We start from the raw sequence: 19576 nt of genomic DNA on the forward strand, positions 1-19576 counted from the left end.
ACCTGAGTTCAATTCCAGCCTCAGCTCCTTATTAGATGTGTGACCCTGAGAAGAATAAAGATTGTAATAGCAAGTACTTCCCGGGGTTGTTATTAGGAGATAATGAGATAACATTTGTAAAGTGCTTTGTAAACCTTCAACCTATTTATAAATGCAAGCTGTTAGTATTATGAGCTATTATTCACCTCCCAAATCTCCTTCTTCCAGGTCTCCCCCTCCCTTGCATCCACTCTCTCTTCTGGAATCATGGAATGGATTGGCAACCAGACCCTCATCACTCACTTTGTCCTTCTGGGCCTCTTCACTCAAACTCCTCTCCACTTCTTCCTCTTCTCCATCATCATGATCATGTTCCTGGTGGCATTGACTGGTAATGGCCTCATGATCCTTCTCATCAACATTGATTCCCGGCTCCACAGTCCAATGTACTTCTTCCTCAGCTGGCTCTCATTAATGGACCTCATGCTCATCTCCACCATTGTACCTCGCATGGCTGTGGACTTCCTATCAGGCAAGGGCTACATCACTTTTACAGGGTGTGGGCTACAGATTCTCTTCTTCCTCACACTCCTGGGGGATGAGTGCTTCCTGCTGGCTTTCATGGCCTATGACCGCTATGTGGCCATCAGCAATCCATTGAGGTACTCTTTGGTCATGAATAATCGTGTCTGTTGGCTCATGGTGGCCTTTTCTTGGCTCTTTGGTTTGGTAGATGGGTTAATCCAAGCTGTCTTTACTCTCCACTTTCCCTACTGTGGCTCAAACAAGATTGATCACTTCTTCTGTGAGGTGCCTGCTATCCTCAAGCTGGCTTGTGCTGATACCTCCCTCTATGAATCCATGATCTATGTTTGCTGTGTCCTCATGCTGCTCTTGCCTTTCTCTGTTATTTCTGCCTCCTACTTACAGATCCTAGTGGCAGTTCTCCGAATGCGCTCAGCTGAGGGGAGACAAAAGGCATTTGCCACTTGCTCCTCCCACATGACTGTGGTCACCCTTTTCTATGGGGCAGCCATGGTCACATACATAAGACCCCAGGCATACCACTCTTCCAAGCAAGATAAGGTAGTCTCTGCTTTCTACACCATGATCACACCCATGCTCAATCCTATCATCTATAGCCTAAGGAACAAAGAAGTGACTGGGGCCCTTAAGAAGCTGCTGGGCAGGTGTTCCTGTGGGCAGAGGCAGGACTCACAATAATAACTAATATTTACGCAGTCATTTATAGTACAAAATCCTTTTACATTTGATCATTTTAATGGTCATATATACCAGTATTTTGGCCTGGAATGGGTTTGTGAATTTATTAGAAGGAACTCACTGTGAGAAAATGCCCTCCAGCATTGCAGATCTGAATCTTTCAGTAGTATGCTCAAATTTGATTTCCCCTTTATCAGGATCACAAACTGGATCATCTCCATATGGACCTATCTTTGAAATCAGCTGTCCATCTGTTATTGTTTGATACATCTTTTATGAGCCCTATTCCCTGACTTCTCTGTACTCCCTCCCTCCTATTCACTGATTTCCTTTATAGACAAGAAGTATAGTGATGTGTCCTATAGGGTCCTAGTGCGGCAAAGCCTTTGGAGCTATCTTATCGATTGGTGCAGCCCAGGTATGGCTCTCACTCCTAATTCTCCCCAGACTCCCTCTCTCTGTGTAGCCTGCAGTTGATTCATTCACTCCTCCTGCTGACTTAGAGTTATAGAACACTTTCATCCTCTCTGTGGAAATCTGTGTTGTCTAGTGCATGGGACTTATGGGGTAGGAACATTGTATACATGATGCTTCTTCCTGGCTTAGAGTGTGCAGTGAATCCATTGTTTGTCAAGGAAACTACTTAAATCTTACTGGTGGTATCCAACTTGATGCCTCTTGGAATAGAGGACAGTGGGCTGTTTGAGTGTCTATGTGGCTTTCTGATCTGACAAATATCCAGCAAAACTAATACTTGTCAATTGCCAGCTTTAACCCAGAAGTCTTCAGTTAACCTTATACTTCATCCTTAGGAGGCTCTCCTTACATTCTTTCAATTTCTCCCCAAATGTGATCAGATCATTCAGGTGGACTAATATATGTAAGTAATTCATTTTGTCCTTCTCTTTCCTTGTGAGTTATGGAAAACCAAATTCTTGGGTGGGATTTGTACAAATTCAAAGGATCTTTGTCTTCCTTGAGGACAGAGAATAGGGAAGGGGGAGATAATAGTGTGTGTTATTTAGGTCTAATGTGAACCAATGCCCAACTGATAATCCAGGGCAGACCTGCACAAGTTAGCAGTAGGTAGGGGTCAAAATTAAAATAGGCTGAACTTCTTCAGGGCCACTGACAGGTTAGACTAGGGACAGACTGATGATGATTTCTTGCTGAGTCACATGACAAACAGGAGAGAGTGCGCAGTGGCAACCCTACATTTTTCAAGGGCCACTGGAAATTTTTTGGCAGCTGTAAGCAGCTTGCAGGCCATATGTTGTGCAGGCTTGGTCTGGAGCATCTTGACCTCGCAGGAACCTATATTAGTATTCTACTTTAATTCACTGGTGGTAGGCCTGATCTTCCCAGTTCTCTGTGATAATGGCATTGCCTAACCAATTTTTCAAGTGGTTTTGTAGGTCCTCTGCTTCAGAGTGACCTTTCAGGGCTATTATTCTCAGAAGCAGTGGATGTCACAGAGGAGAATCATTTGCATTGTTCTCTGGGCAAACCTTAAACCCCATTCATGAAGTGACATTATGCTGAGTTTCTTTCTTAAGTGATCTTTCCATTCCTTGAGAGGATCATATATTTCAACCTTGAAGACAGAGATTTGTTTTGTTTTGTTTTTGTAACCACTCCCCACCTCCCCCCTAGCAAGTGCTTTGCACATAGTAGTACTTAATAAATGCTGGTTGGATTAGATTCAGTTGGCACAGGTATGTAATAACAATTAAATGTCTTGGGTGTTAAACCTCTGTACTTTTATGCTGTGGACCAACCACTAGCCCTGGATAGTCTCTCTTCCCTGGATTTTCATGACAATGCTCTCTCCTGGTCTTTCTCCCACTTGTCTGGTCACCCTTCAATTTCTTTTGATGGGTCATTATCTGTGTTCCTCCCCTTATAGTACACACACACACACACACACATTGTATGTTAAGGATCTATCCTAGGCCCCATTCTTTGATCTCTTATACTCTCTTTCTTGGTGATTTTATCAATTTCCACGGGTTTAATTATCCCTTCTATGCAGCTAAGTCCCAAATGTACACCTCAGACCAACATCTCTACCCTGAATTCCAGTTCCATATCACCAAGTACCTGCTGAACATCTTTATCAGCATATCCCATAGTCATCTCAATGCAACCTGTCCACAAAAGAATTATTTTATCTTTTCTCCTAACCACATACTTTCTGAAAAGTTTCTTCTTTTTTGAGCGAAGTACCATCATGCAGGTTTAGAAGGGAACAAACCTCATATTTAGGGCATCTAGGTGGCATAGAGTGCTAAGCCTGAAGTCAGGGACACCTGAGTTCAAATCTGACCATGGACACTCACTAACACTGCGACCCTAGGAAATTCACTTAATCCTATTTGCCTCAGTTTCCTACTTTGTAAAATAAGCTGGAGAAGGAAATGGCAAACCACTCTAGTATCTCTGCCAAGAAAACCCCAAATGAGGTCATGAAGAATTGATTGAACATCAACAAACCTCATGGTCATCCTCAACTTTTCATTCTGTGTATCAGTAAGGCAAGATTTATGACCTTGAAGATGACCAAGAACATGCCTGTACAGTTTGGAATCACAAAGTATAAGAGATTCTCTAGGTAGAAGGACCGGGGAAGTATAACATTTATTTAGACACTAGAGGACCAAATCCCAGAACCAATAACCCCAATTTGATATAGCAGTAATTGTACTCCAAAACCAGTAAATTCACCTCAATGTAACAACAAGGAGATTATAATGCAGTATTACAGCAAGAAACTCAGTCATCCTGTGACCTTCCCCCTGCTGGGGCTTCCCTGTAGACACTCAGAATCCAAACTGTCTGCTTGCCTTTGTTCTCTCCCACCTCAGTTCTCTGGTCTCTGAAGCTTCCTGGTTTTTACTCTCTGCTCTGCACTCTCTACAACTCTGTCATCTTGGAGTTCTTACTTCTCCTCCTTGGGCTGAAGTCTGGATTCTAATCTTACAATGGCTACCTTCTCGGTATATCTATTCTTTTTAGGGCTTGAGGGCTTCATGCCCAATCAGTGAAAGGGTGTAGGCCTGGCACTTAGTAAGTAAGTAAAGGGTGTAGGCCTGGGGCTTAACACCCAGTAAGTAAAGGGTCTAGGCCTGTCTACAAACAAACCTCTAAGCAAGGCTCCCTTGACTGGCCCCACCTGAGGTCTATTGAATGGGCAGGAAAGATCTTTAAGCACTGATTGGCATCACACTCTTCCTAACCAATCCACATATTCCAAGTCCTTTTGATTTTAAATCCACAATGTATCTTGTGTCCATCCCCTTCTCTCTATTCACAGGGCTGCTCCTCTATTCAGGCCCTCATTACCTCTTCCCTGCACTATTGCAAGGAACTCTGATTTATTCTCCCTTCTTCAAGACTCTTCATTCTCTGATCTATCCTCCAAACGGCAGTTGAGTTATAGTTGGAAGGCATAGATCTGACTGTGCCATGTCCCTACTCAAGAAGCTTTAGAGGCTGATTATTGCCTGTGGTATAAGGTGTGAGCTCCTCTCTTGGGCATTTTTGCATTTATAATCTCACCCCAGACAATCTTTCTGCACTGATATCACATCATTACCCTTCTGCACCCTGCATGTTTACTTGCTCTTCCCTGAATGTGACATTACTACCTCTGGGGCTTTGCACAGCCCTTCTGAACTGAAAAGCCCCTTCACTTTACTGCTGCCTCTTAGAATCCCTGCCTCTCTTCAAGGCTCAGATCAAGTGCCACGTCGCACCTTCTAAAATGAGACTTTTTCCCAATCTCTCCAGGTCTTAGTGGTCTCTCCTATTCCAAAATTACTTGGCATTTATTTTATATATGCAGAAGTCATAGAAAGAGAACAGTTTGTGATGTGGGGAAAGTAGGGTAAAGGAGCTTAAAATGCTTAGAGCTCCCATTCTGCATCCTTTTCCTCCAAACCACTCTGCATGCCAGACACAGTAATTGCAAATAATCCCTCAGATTTATGCATCATGGATTGTTGTGAGGGTCCCTGTCCTCCCCCCACCCCCAGTATAGACTCAGCCTGAAGCCCCCTCACCACGAAAGAGGAAGAAAGCACTCATTCTGCCAAGTCACAAGAGGGAGAAACTGGAGGATTATGAGCAGAAGATAAAGACAGTTTAAGTTACAGTGCATGGTAGTGTGTAAAGGAAAGGAGATTCGAAATCCAGGTGGGACTATTACTCTCTATCCATGAAAGTTTACTCTGGACCAGGACCTCTAGTGGGCCCTCAAAGAGGTAAGTGGAGGAATCTGAGGACATCTAGCAGTAATGGAAGGGAGAGGAGCCAAAGAGTGTTTCGACAATCCGGCTAGCATCTTCTGTGGGGGTGTAAGATCCACCCACAGCCAGCACCCAGAAAGCTGCCGACAGCACAGGTTCTTTTGATCTGCTTAACTAAGGAAAGCAAGGTGAAGGGGTTGACAAGCTTACTTTAATTCAGCATACAAATATCATTCACTTAGTTCAGGGAAAAAAGCCAGCACACTGAACTTCAGAACAAATACAAAGTACAAACATCAACAGACAGACCTTGTCTGATTCAAATCCCAATACATAGTTAACAGAGTTCAACAAGGTCTCAGCATCTGGGTTTACAAGCTGGAGGGCTCCTTAGCTACAGCTGCCCAGAGTCTCTGCATCAGCACACCATCACGAGTGAGAGCCCTGCACAAATGGCCCTGTCCTCTCTTTTTATGGGGCTTCAGACGTCATCAAACGTCATCTGAATGATCAGAACTTAGGCTGCTATGATTGGTTCTTGAGTTAGCTCCTCCCCTCAGGACCCTGGGGGGTTCACATCCACATAGGTTAGGTTAACACCTAATAGGGGTTAGCACCTTCCCTTAGCCAGCCCCACCTTGGGCCCCACCCCAGTCATCAATCCACACCCACATAGGTTCCACACCTAATAGGGGTTTGGGCCTGGGGCTTAGCTCCTAGTAAGGCTCAATTAAATACACTGAATTACTCAAAGGAGACAAAGGCCAACTATTCAAGGGCACTTGGTTGAACTAAGTGCTAAGGAGCCCATTTTGCTTATCAACACAGAGTGTCAACGGAAATCAGAGAAAAGTGACTTGGAAATAAGAGAGTCAAGGGAGAAAGCCTGAGTAGTAATCTAACTCACAAATAAATGAACCAACATAAAGACAATAAAGAAAAGTAAAAATTGAAAGAGAAGTCAAAATACTATGAATAAGTATTATGCTAAGAATGACAATGAATTAAGATTCCTTGATCAAAAAGATAATTCTGCAGATAAAGAACATTAATAAGCAACTACAAAATGGTCCAAAAGAGAAAAAAAATTGCTGGAAGAAAATATTAGGTATGAAATTAGATCTGATAACAGATCTCTAAACACAGAATGAAAAAACAATCCTCCAAACACAAAACCTAAAAACCATGATGGATGCATTCTGCAAAGAAATAGATGCTTTGAAAGAGAAAAGAACAGATTTGGAAAAAAACAAAAGTTCAGAAGTGGAAGAAAATTTGCCAGAATGAAAGCAAAAGGCAGTAGCATTAAAAGAACAAGTGAAGTCTATACAAACCAAAACAACTGACTCTGAAGACAGGATGTACAAAGATAGCTTAAAGATCAGAGGTTTCCCCGAAGAACTATATCTATATATTTCATATGTATGTATGTTGTTGAGTCCAACTCTTCATGACCCCATTTGGGGTTTTCTTGGTGAAGACACTGAAGTGGTTTGTCATTTCCTTCTTCATCTCATTTTATAGATGAGGAAACAGGGTTAAGTTACTTGCCCAAAATCACACAATTAGTAAGTGTCTGAGGCCAGATTTGAACTCAGATCTTCCTGATTGCAGGCCTGGAACTCTATCCACTGAATCACCTAGCTGCCCGTATAGCTCATAAATATATGTGTGTAAATAAATATATAATGTATATATACACATATAACATTTTATTTATATATAACATATTACATAAATAGATATCACTATAGATATAGATATATCTATAACTATCTATCTGTAAACTTGAATACTATACTGAAGGAAATAATGGCAGAAAACTGTCCAGAACTTTTGAATAAAGAAAGCAATGATGAATCAAAATCACAGATTGCCACAAGAACACAAATCCACACTTGAAACACCAAGGCATGTGAAAATTAAATTTCTCAATTTCAATAATAAACAATACATTTTGCAAACATTCAAGAGAAAGAGCTTAAAATATGAAGAAAGGCCAACTTGAATGACACAGGACTACTAATCAGTCAGAAAAAATAAAGAGACTGGCATAAGATATTGCAAAAAAACATAGGAGCTCAAATTACAGCCCCATTAAAATGTCCTACGAATCTGAGAATAACAATAAATCAAAATGGATTTTTGACAAAAGAGGCATTCCTGGAAAAAAAAAAAGAAAATAATATTGCTGAACAGAATATCTGACTTGCAAACACCTTGCAATCCTGCAGCAGAAACACAAAAAACTATGTAAGTACACTTATAAAAATACTGATGAAATATACTTTCTTGTTCATGGGCTATTATTTAAAAAGTAAACTGAACTTTGGGTTAACAGAAAGGAAAAGGTATGAACCAAAAAGATGAAAAGGACTAAATTTTAAAGTTAACTGAACTCAGAAGATTCTTAACCTGGGGGTTCACGAATTTCTAATATTTTGGTAACCATATTTCAATATAATTGGGTTTTTTGTAATCCTATTTTAAAAATTTTATACTTTAAAAAACATTATTCTAAGGCTTCACTAGACTTCTTTTTTTTAGTTTTTATTTTGGAGGGGGCATAAAAAACATTATTCTAAGGCTTCACTAGACTTCTTTTTTTTAGTTTTTATTTTGGAGGGGGCAAGGCAGGGCAATTGGGGTTAAGCGACTTGCCCAAGGTCGCACAGCTAGTAAGTGTGAAGGGTCTGAGGCCAGATCTGAACTCAGGTCCTCCTGACTGCAGGGCTGGTGCTCTACTCACTGTGCCACCTAGCTGCCCCCTTTACTAGAATTCTGAAGAGTTCCATAGATTTGGAACTTGGCACTGTGCTATACAGTAACTGAGCTAACTGTAAACCTATGTCAACCTGAAAGTTTGGTTAAAGGAGGCAAACAGGATAAATGATATGTAAATTTATATTGCTTATTTCCTTAAAGCTAGCAGCATAGATACATGTATGAAGCCAGATGAAATCTGACTGTCTGAACAAAAGAATGAGAGGGCTTAAGAATACATTTCAGGACAGTCCTAACTCAGATGTCTGTGTCACTCAAAATTTATGATCCCCATGTATGTTTAATCACTGTATAAGAAAGGAATTTCTTAATTGGATAGGTGGTAAATACAATAAGATAAGAGAGTTGACAAAATGTCAAATTGAAATTACGATCCAGGACATCCGTATTTTCTTTATCATTAACATACCATAACGTAGTATACGTCTACAAAATACTGAGATAAGAAAAAGTCCCGTTATTCAAGATAGTGTCTCAGGTTAAGGGTCTCATCCTTAATGGCCACAGACAGAGGAAAGAATGCTCTTCAGCCAACCCCATCTGGGCTTGTTGACATAAGAAGAGATATTCTCTGAGTTTACTCAGAGAACAAAGAAGCTGTTAGGTCCAGGCTTTTCTTCTGGTTGATTAGTTCAGGCTGGGGCACTTATTGAGGTTATTAAATTGATATTAAATGATTATCACCTAATTCCCCACCAAAATATTAAGTGATAGGGGAGAGAGTTATGTGCCATATGATGAGGAGTGCATATATTTGTTATTACATCTTTGAAGTAAATATTCCTTTGTAGAAGCTAATCCAGCTGTTAAATGGTTAATATGAACTGTGGTACAGGGGAACCACCTGTACAATTTGGGGAACACCATCAGTGGGGCCTGGAGCCAATGACAGAAAGACATCCCTAAGTATCCCTAATCTCCTTAAGGGTACCAGAGAAGCCTGGAGGGGAAGAGTGAAATATAGCATACCTGACTTTTAGGCAGTGAAGGGTAGTCACTGTTACAAATGAATGAATATTAGGGACAGAATGGGCCAGATTGCAACCTTGTGAGCTTCAAAATGTTGAAAGATCCATCAACAGTTACCTAGGTAACAGGAGCCAGTAACTGAGGCAGTAGAGTGCAGAAACAGCCACACCAAGTCTCCCTCAATGACCATTCCCCACTCCTTCCCCACCCCCTTCCCCTGGCCAAAGCAAACCAAAATGACTGGCTTCCTGGTTCACAGAAGGAGGGGCTGGAGAGCCAGTTCCCTGTTTCTACAGTTTCTCCTGGAGTTCCTCTTTCTCTTCTAGGCTTTTTGAGAGGCAGTTGGATTTGGAAGTTTTGTTCTGTTTCCTAAATGTTTTGGTTTCTAAGCCATTGAAAATAAAATGAAACTTACTGGTCAACAAACCTGGGCTCTTTGCTGTGTTAATGACTGAACTGAGAAAGATAACAAAGGAAAGGATGCCATTTGTTTAAAACAAAAATGAAACAAACCAACAAACAAAAACACAGGAGACTTTTTCTTTTGGCTGAGCCAAGCTAGCCTAAGAGTAAGGTCCCCTAGCCTGGGAGAGTGTTGATGTCATCTCCCCTAAGCCTTGCAAGGCATACACGAAACCCAAAGAAGTGTCTGAGATTGATAGAGGGGTACCCCTGAGAGAAAGGCGAGAAAAGTGTCAAACTGGGCCTCCCAGGTCCACTTGAGACCCCAAGTGGGAGGTGAGAGGATGACTGCAGGTGGTGCTGTGGTAGCCCACCTGGAAAGTTCACCTTGCATGTAGTTACCACAGCGACAGTGTCAATGCCTGAGGCCCTCAGTTCTGGAGGCCAGAGAGCCCTGGACTCACTCCTGAGCTCCTGCTAGCCATTAGAACCACCTGATAGACCTTCAACTATCTGAAGACAGATATTATCAACAAGTCCAATTCTGTCTTTTTTTCTGTAAGCTGAACAGCCCTAGTTCCTTCAACTTATTCTCCCATGCCCCCCTTACCATACTGGCTGCATGAATCATTCTAATTCAGTATATTAGTATATCATGTTCCCCTCCCAACCAAGCCTTCTCTTCTTCAGGCTAAATATCGCCAGTTTCTTCAATCAGTCCTCCAATAATTATAGCATGTTGTTTTATTCCCTTAGCCAAAGGGTCCCTTAAAGAAGGATCTGGACACTCCAGCGTGTAAGTACTCCATCTATAACATACCCAGAAGACACAGCATGGCATAATGAGAAAACAGTGCATTACTAGTCAGAGAACCTGGATTTAAATTCTGATTCTGCTACTTATGGTCTATGTGATCCTGGTGAAGACACCAAACCCTTAGCCTCCATAAAATGATGATGTTAGACCAGATTCAAAACTTTCAATCCAATAGAACAAATAAGGGTTGCTGATGAGCTGGGGAGGGGAGACCCAGTACAGAGTATAAGCTGAGGAGGGATTCCCTGTGGATGAAGAGGTTCTTCAGATGTTCCTGTTTGTGGATGACATTGTGTTCATTTCATCAAGCCTGGAACACTGAGGGCATACTGGAATGTATCTGTCTTTATTCAAAACAATTTGGCTTGATACAGGCAAGACCAAGTAGATGAAGAATGTCTATCGTCCAAATTATAACATGCACATGCGTGGACAATTTGTGGTTCCATCTGTCCCTTAGCATGTCTATTTGGGACAGGGAGTACAGCTGGACAATGAGCTGGACCAAGAATTAAACAAGAGAAGGACAGCAAACTAGACTGTGTTTAGAAAATTGCAAAGCTTCTTTAGTGATCCCAAGCTGTTCATGTAGGCAAAGACTCATCCTCTGTATACAAATCGAACAAGTCCGTTGGGTGAAGGAGGGCTGTAGTGCTGCACTCTCTCTCTCACAAGTAAGGGCCCCATCTGCTCAGGATCCAAACATGTGGTCTGGATTGTGTTCATGTCTGAACCATCTCAAGAAGGTTCAAACTCCCTTTCTTACCCCCTCACCCCCAGCTCAGAACCCCAGGGGGAAAATTACTTAAAGCTCAAGTTTTGCTCATGGCTAGGGTTTCCACAAGTTAGAAAGTTAGTTACTCATTGTATGACATGAATCAAATATGGTACCTCTGTCTGTCTTAGTTTTCACATCTGTAAATTGGAGATGATAATACCACCCACCTCCTAGGGTTTTTGTAAGGATAAAATTAGATAATATTTGTAAACCACTTTGTAAACTTTAAAGCACTACATAAATGCTAGCTGCTGCTGCTGCTGCTACCACCACCACCACCACCACCACTACTACTACTACACCCACCACAACCACCATTTATTTCCTACATGCGAAAAGGAATACTTAAAACAAAAAATTGTGCACTTGGGCATTAATAAAAAAAAGGTGACAATAATTACTGTTATACTCACTGAGCTTAGAAAGAAATGTAAATAACTGAAACAAGTGGCAGTAACAACTTATCATTATACCAAGAGGTTAAGATTTTAAAATTGGAATGTAAAACAGTTTGCAGGAATGCTGAATGGCACATTCCACCTCAGCTCTGCAGTGCCCAAATAATCTCCAAATTCATGCCTTGCTGCCAGCCAGGTCAGGGCTTGAAGTGGTTGTCTTCTATAAGGTCCTCCACTTAATGAGGGGGCCCAGGGCAGCCACCTCATCATTTCCCACCTGGCTGCTCTTGGACTTCATCAGTCTCCCCAGAAACTCATCTTCCTAAAAGAGGGAATCAGCTCTGAAGCTCACTCTTCCTCAATACCACCTTGCCCCTGGAACCCTTCCCCCACTTTGATTGGAGAGGGAAGGGAGTGGACATCAATGAACTCTCCCAGGTCTTCCACTTAAGGGTGGCCCAGGGCACCATTCATCAGTGAAACTTCAACAGCCCCCTTCATCCTCCATTGATTTTCAGAAAAATGGTCGTGAAGTGAAGGAGCATGTGAAAGGTGAAGGTACATTATCTTCCCCCATTGGGTTGTGAGCTCCTTGGGGGCAGGGGCTATATTTGGCCTTTTTTTTGTATCCTTAGCACTTAGCACAATGCCTCACACATAGTAGGTGCTTAATAAATGCTTATTGACTGACTTACAAGAATGACTGAATTGCAGTCAGCATCAATGTAGAACCCAGGATGATGAAATCAAACTCACAAGGTTGCTTCCAATACTGGAACTGTGTTCATCTCAAGATTGATCTTCTGTCACCAATGATCAGGCAAAGAAACACAAAGCAGAAAAGGCCCAGGCACAAGCTCAGTGAGCTGATTCCCTCTACTCTAGCTGCCACAGGGAAGCAATAGGCCTTGTACTGGGTGGAGAGGGGCTACCCTAACCCACCTGTCACAGGAAGTCCTAGACTTATTTTTTTGAATGAAGTGCAATCATGATTTCAGATGAATTTTGCTATTATTTTATCCAGCTCTGTAAAATAATTTTTGGTAGTTCGATGGGTATGGCACTGAATAGATAGATTAATTTAGGTAAAATTGTCATTTTTGTTATATTAGCTCGGCCTAACCATGAGCAACTGATATTTTTCCATTTATTTAGATCTGACTTTATTTGTGTGAAAAGTGTTTCATAATTATGTTCATATAGGCCCTGGGTTTGTCTTGGCAGGTAGACTCCCAAATATTTTATAGTATCTACAGTAACTTTGAATGGAATTTCTCTTTCTGTCTCTTGCTGTTGGGCTTTGTTAGTAATGTATAGGAATGCTGAGGATTTATGTGGGTTTATTTTATATCCTGCCACTTTGCTAAAGTTGTTTATTATTTCAAGTAGTTTTTTACTTGATTCTCTAGGATTCTCTAAGTAAATCATCATATCATCTGCAAAAAGTGATAACTTAGCTTCTTCTTTGCCTATTCTAATTCCTTCAATTTCTTTTTTTTTTTCTCTTATTGCTACAGCTAATGTTTCTAGTACCAAATTGAATAATAGGGGTGATAATGGACATCCTTGTTTCACCCCTGATCTTATTGGGAATGCATCTAGCTTATCCCTACTACAAATAATGCTTGTTGATGGTTTTAGGTAGATGATATTTATAATTTTAAGGAAGGCTCCATTTATTCCTATGCTTTCTAGTGTTTTTAATAGGAATGGGTGTTGTATTTTGTCAAAGGCTTTTTCTGCATCTATTGAGATGATTATATGGTTTCTGCTAGTTTTTTTGTTGATATGGTCAATTGTTCTAATCATTTTCCTAATATTGAACCAGCCTTGCATTCCGGGAATAAATCCTACCTGCTCATAGTGTATTATTCTGGTGATACATTGCTGTAATCTATTTGCTAATATTTTATTTAAAATTTTTGCATCAATATTCATTAGGGAAATTGGTCTATAATTTTCTTTCTCTGTTTTGACTCTACCTAGTTTGGTATTAGTACATTAGACATTGTTTGTGTTATTATCATATTTCTACATTCTCTTATATTGTGAAATTTGAGAGACCATTGTACCAGAAATGCTATTAGATGAACCACCTTCTTTTTAATCTTTTGCTTTTAGATTATTGATTGATCTTTTAAAAGGATGTGATAAAATAGATAGTGGAAACTGTTAAATATTTAATAAGGTATATTTTATTATAGAATGAATAATAATAATGTTTAATATAATAATACATTTTCATTTGGGAATTTCTGATTATTACAAGTATTTTTATTACATGTCTCAGATTTCTTTGTACTATAAAAATTGTTAAAAACTTCAAATTATATTTAAATAAAATAAATAGTAAAGTAGGAAAGTTTTTTTATGGAAAGTTGGGGGAGACAAATAAATATTAAAAATAAGCAGTAAAAAAGGGAGACATTGTTAAAAAAGTTTGGAAACCATTACTTACAAATTCACTCAGTACTGAGCACTTTGGCAGGCATTGTTACTTACAGTATTAATTAGCTGATAGACACTTTCCATTATTTGTCCTTCCCCTGTGCCTTAGAGGCTGGTGTGAGGTCAACTTTTCCCCAAGACCTTTGCAAAGAAACACTCATTTTCCAGCCACCTGTTCCTCAGGGAAGGAGTTGTTTGTTGGCACTGGGATGAACTGAAAACTTCTGAAAAGGTTCTTCTCCCTGTGAGGATTGATTACTAGAAGCAGGGGATGATGGTAGTGACTTGGAATGGGAGGGGGTGGTCCCCCAGGATGTTTAGGCAGAGGTAAGTTTGAAAACAGTGGGATGGGGGGGTGGTGCTGAGAATTTAAATCCTCCACCCATTCTGAATTCTCTGCTCTGTCAAGGGAGGTTATCTTTCTTACAGGTGAGAGGCCAATTTTTTTTTGTCTGATGTTTAGTCTGAGCTCCCTTCTTGACCCTAGTCCATTCCCACAAACTTCCCCTGCTGACAGGACTTGATTGGTTCTTCTCTCTGCTCCCTCAAGCCCTGTTCTTTCTTCTTCTGTGATTTCTTGCTAAAATTTGAAAGGGAAGATTTACTTCTCCCCCACCTCACCATGTACATTGATAAAATCCATTTTCTTCTCTGCTCAAACATCTCCAGTTGATTTCCTTAATTTCATCTAAACCCTGGATGAAGGTCCATAAAAGGTTGTGTTCCTTCCTCTGCCTCTTGATGGGAGCATGTTTTAACCATCTCAAAAATTAGAATAAAACAAGAAACCCCAGAATCTCTGCTGAGTTTACAGACCAGGGGAGAAATTGGTACTTCACAGGCCACTCAGGCAACAACCTTACCTACTGGGAAGTTCCTTTATCAGTTTAATCTCAGTACCTTCTGCTTCAGTTTCAGACCCATTTCCTTTAAGGAAATGGAAAAACATTAGTCCATCTCCCTTTGTAAGAGCCTGTCACAGAGCTTTTTATGGACTAGTTTAGATCCCTTTGGACATTGGGATGAGAGGAGAGCAAATGGGGGAGGGGAGAGGTGTGAAACAGGAAAGATATTGAGAATCACCAAATCATCACTCTTAGGTTCAAAGTCCAAGCCAGTTTCACCAGCCTGGGTGTCTGTGGGTAAGTAAGTGTCCTCCCTCACTTTCTTCACTTTGCTGATGGATGTTCTCCATGTATATCTTCCATGTCCACTCAGATCAATTCTTCCCTTTTCTCTTCCCTGCAGAGAGAGCTCTGATCTGATCTTTCCAGACAGTGTTTTGTCCTTTAGGGAAAGTTGAAGGGCTAGTCTGACTCCCAGTGTGGAATGGTTGGTTGTCTGATGTTGCAGGAGCCGCTGTTAAGTCTGCATTGTGCCCCTTCCACTTCTTGCCTGCCTCATGGACACATGTGCCAAATTCTTAGCAACTTGGATCTATTGGGGGCATCTACTGATTTCCCTCCAACAGACCATTCCTTCTTCCAGCCTCCAGGGCAGACAGTTAAGGCATCTATAGATAAATGCTTCAACTTTTCTGCCTCTTTTCTCATGAAGATCCATTGACTCGCATCTCAGAAAGCAAATTCTTTCAGACTTTTACCTTCACTCCCTCCTGCTTCAGTGTTTATTAACTTAATCCCTAGCTGCTCACGGCCAGCCAGGCATGTAGGAAGAATAAATTGCATAAAGCACCTCTTGATATAGAGACGTTTAAGGAGGTCCAAAAATCCGCCTGCTACAAAATATCTCCTCTCATCTATTTGCCTATTTCCAAGCTCATTTTTGAAATATACCTTAATAAATGTTTTAGCAGGGAGATCCCTGAATTTCAACTGAGTTAAGTCCCTTGGGAGTTTTTTCCACCTCGTAACAACTATGTGTAGTCAGGGAAAACAAATTCCATCTTGTCCAAATCCAAAAAATATGTCTCAATTTGCAATGTGAATGAATCCCCTTTCTCTATCAGATTTCTTCATAAGTCCTCTGGAATAGGGGTTCATCAGAGTTTTTAAGTTGTTCACAGTCTGTTTTCACAATATTGTGATTGCATAAATTGTCTTCCTGGTTCTGTTCACTTCATTCTGTATTAGTTCATACAAGTCTTTCCAAAATTCTCTGAAATCTTAATCCTTCATCATGTCTTCCAGAACAGTAATATTCCATCACATCATATACCATAACTTGTTCAGCTGTTCCTCCTTCTTGGGGACCACTCTCAGTTTCCAATTCTTTGGTACCACTAAAAGAGCTGTTTTAAGTATTTTGTGCATATGGGTCCTTCTTTGATCTCATTGGGCTATAGACCTAGTGTAATGGTATCATTGGGTCAAAAGGCATGCACAGTCTGATAATTTGGGGGGGATAGTTCCAAATTGTTTTCCAGAATGGCCAGACACCAACACTACATTTATAAGACACCAACAGTACACTAATAAGCTTTAAAATATTCGCTGGACACAACAGTATTATCTAGAAAATGTATAACTGATTAATCAATCACCAATAATTTAATTGAATGCTATGTTAATTTATTTCTTTGCCCTCTCTTTTAATCCCATTGACATAATCCTAATTCAGAACCTTATTGTTTTTCACCTAGACTACTGACTAAGCGATAAGCTTCTTTTTTTTGGTTTTAATAAAAGTTTTATTCAGAATTTAGTAATTTGATTTAGTATTAATTACTGAAAATTCTCTAGGGTTAAGTTGGGGTCTCTGAGTCCAAAGTTGCTTTGAACCACAGGTTCCAAATGTTGGAGCTGAAAGAAACCTTAAGGATCAATTATATGCAGTACCCCCATTCTACAGAAAAATAGGGGCGGGAGGGAAGCAAATAGTGTCTAGTGAGGAGAAGGTACTTGCTGAAGGGCATACAGCTAGTTAGTGGCAGAGCCTGGGTTCTATGTCTCTTGACTCCCACTCAATACACTTTCAGCCTTCTATACGTAAGTTTGGTCTTATATCCTAAAGGCTACTGTATGATGGGTTATGACATAGCAGATCATAGGATTATCGATGCTAAATTTGAAGGTACCTTAGAGGCCATTTAGCCTAACTTCATTTTATAGATGAAGAATCTTAGGCACAGAGAGGTTAAGGGATTATCCTATGGCCACATACATGGTGGTGATTGTCCTTCACTCTTTTTCTAAAAATTTATTTAATATATTAAGTTTTCAGCATTGATTTTCACAAGAGTTTGAATTACAAATTTTCTCCTCACTTCTACCCTCTCCCCCTCCAAGATGGCATATATTCTGGTTGCCTTGTTCCCCAGTCAGCCCTCCCTTCTGTTACCCCACTTCCCTCCCATCCTGTTTTCCCTTACTCTCTTGTAGGGCAAGATAAATTTCTATGCCCCATTGCCTGTGTATCTTATTTCCTAGTTGTGTATAAAACCTTTTTTTTTTGTTTTTGAATGTCTGTTTTTAAAAATTTGAGTTCCAAATTCTCTCCCCTCTTCCCTTCCCACCCACCCTCCCTAAGAAGGCAAGCAATTCAACATAGGCCACATGCGTATCATTATGTAAAACCCTTCCACAATACTCACGTTGTGAAAGACTAACTATATTTTGCTCCTTCCTAACTTATCCCCCTTTACTGAATTTTCTCCCTCGACCCCGTCCCTTTTTGAAAGTCTTTGTTTTTGATTATCTCCTCCCCTTATCTGCCCTCCCTTCTATCATCCTCCCTTTTTTGTCTTCTTCCTCCTTCTTTCCTGTGGGGTAAGAAACCCAATTGACTATGTATGTTATTCCTTCCTCAGGTCAAATCCGATGAGGGCAAGATTCACTCATTTCCCCCCACCTGCCCCTCTTCCCTTCCTACAGAACTGCATTTTCTTGCCACTTTTATGCGAGATAATTTACCCCTTTCTCCCTCTCTCAATATATTTCTCTCTCATCCCTTAATTTGATTTTTTAGATATCATCCCTTCATATTCAACTCACCCTGTGCCCTCTGTCTATATATGTATATACATACACACACACACACACACACACACATATATACACACACATATATATACATATATACATACCTACACACATATAGACATATATACATACATACACACATATAGACATATATAGACATATATACATACACTCACACATATATATACATACACACATATATGTATCTATCTATCTATCTATATATATACACATACACATATATGTATATTCCCTTCAGCTACCCTAATACTGAGATCTCATGAATCATACACATCATCTTTCCATGTAGGAATGTAAACAAAACAGTTCAACTTTAGTAAATCCCTTGTGATTTCTCTTTCTTGTTTACCTTCTCATGCTTCTCTTGATTCTTATGTTTGAAAGTCAAATTTTCTATTCAGCTCTGGTCTTTTCACTGTGAAAGCTTGGGAAAGTCCTCTATTTTATTGAAAATCCATGTTTTGCCTTGGAGCATGATACTTAGTTTTGCTGGGTAGGTGATTCTTGGTTTTAATCCTAGCTCCATTGACCTCCGGAATATTGTATTCCAAGCCCTTCGATCCCTTAATGTAGAAGCTGCTAGATCTTGTGTTATTCTGATTGTGTTTCCACAATACTCAAATTGTTTCCTTCTGGCTACTTGCAGTATTTTCTCCTTGCCCTGGAAACTCTGGAATTTGGGGACAATATTCCTAGGAGTTTTCTTTTTGGGATCTTTTTCAGGAGGCGATTGGTGGATTCTTTCAATTTCTATTTTACCCTCCAGCTCTAGAATATCAGAGCAGTTCTCCTTGATAATTTGTTGAAAGATGATATCTAGGCTCTTTTTTTGATCATGGCTTTCAGGTAGTTCAATAATTTTAAAATTATCTCTCCTGGATCTATTTTCCAGGTCAGTGGTTTTTCCAATGATATATTTCACATTGTCTTCCACTTTTTCATTCCTTTGGTTCTGTTTTATAATATTTTGATTTCTCCTAAAGTCACTAGCTTCCACTTGCTCCAATCTAATTTTAAGGTAGTATTTTCTTCAGTGGTCTTTTGGACTTCCTTTTCCATTTGGCTCATTCTGCCTCTCAAGGCATTCTTCTCCTCATTGGCTTTTTGGAGCTCTTTTGACATTTGAGTTTATTTTTTAAGGTGTTGTTTTCTTAAGTATTTTTTTGAGTCTCCTTTAGCAAGTCATTGACTTGTTTTTCATGGTCTTCTTGCATCACTCTCATTTCTCTTCCCAATTTTTCCTCTACTTCTCTAATTTGCTTTTCCAAATCCTTCTTGAGCTCTTCCATGGCCTGAGACCAGTTCATGTTTTTCTTGGAGGCTTTTGATGTAGGCTCTTTGACTTTGTTGACTTCTTCTGGCTGTATGTTTTGGTCTTCTTTGTCACCAAAGAAAGATTCCAAAGTCTGGGTCTGAATCTGAGTTCATTTTTGCTGCCTGGCCATGTTCCCAGACAACTACTTGACTCTTGAGTTTTTTTGTCGGGGTATGACTGCTTGTAGAGTACAGAGTACTTTGTTCCAAGCTTGAGGGGATGCACTGTTGTTTTCAGAGCTATTTCTATACAG

General features: G+C 40.2%; 1 protein-coding gene across 1 annotated transcript; it reads left to right on the forward strand.

Moving 5' to 3' along the window:
- Positions 1 to 246: 246 nt before the first annotated feature.
- Positions 247 to 5870, forward strand: LOC118855987 (olfactory receptor 56-like; the record flags this gene model as incomplete). The annotated part of the gene is made up of 2 exons (XM_036766037.1): positions 247 to 1177; positions 5851 to 5870. Coding segments are annotated over exons 1-2 (951 nt in total), but the record flags the coding sequence as incomplete, so codon positions are not given.
- Positions 5871 to 19576: the final 13706 nt, after the last annotated feature.

The sequence above is a fragment of the Trichosurus vulpecula genome, chromosome 7 (assembly GCF_011100635.1).
Source record: "Trichosurus vulpecula isolate mTriVul1 chromosome 7, mTriVul1.pri, whole genome shotgun sequence".
Taxonomy (NCBI): domain Eukaryota; kingdom Metazoa; phylum Chordata; class Mammalia; order Diprotodontia; family Phalangeridae; genus Trichosurus; species Trichosurus vulpecula.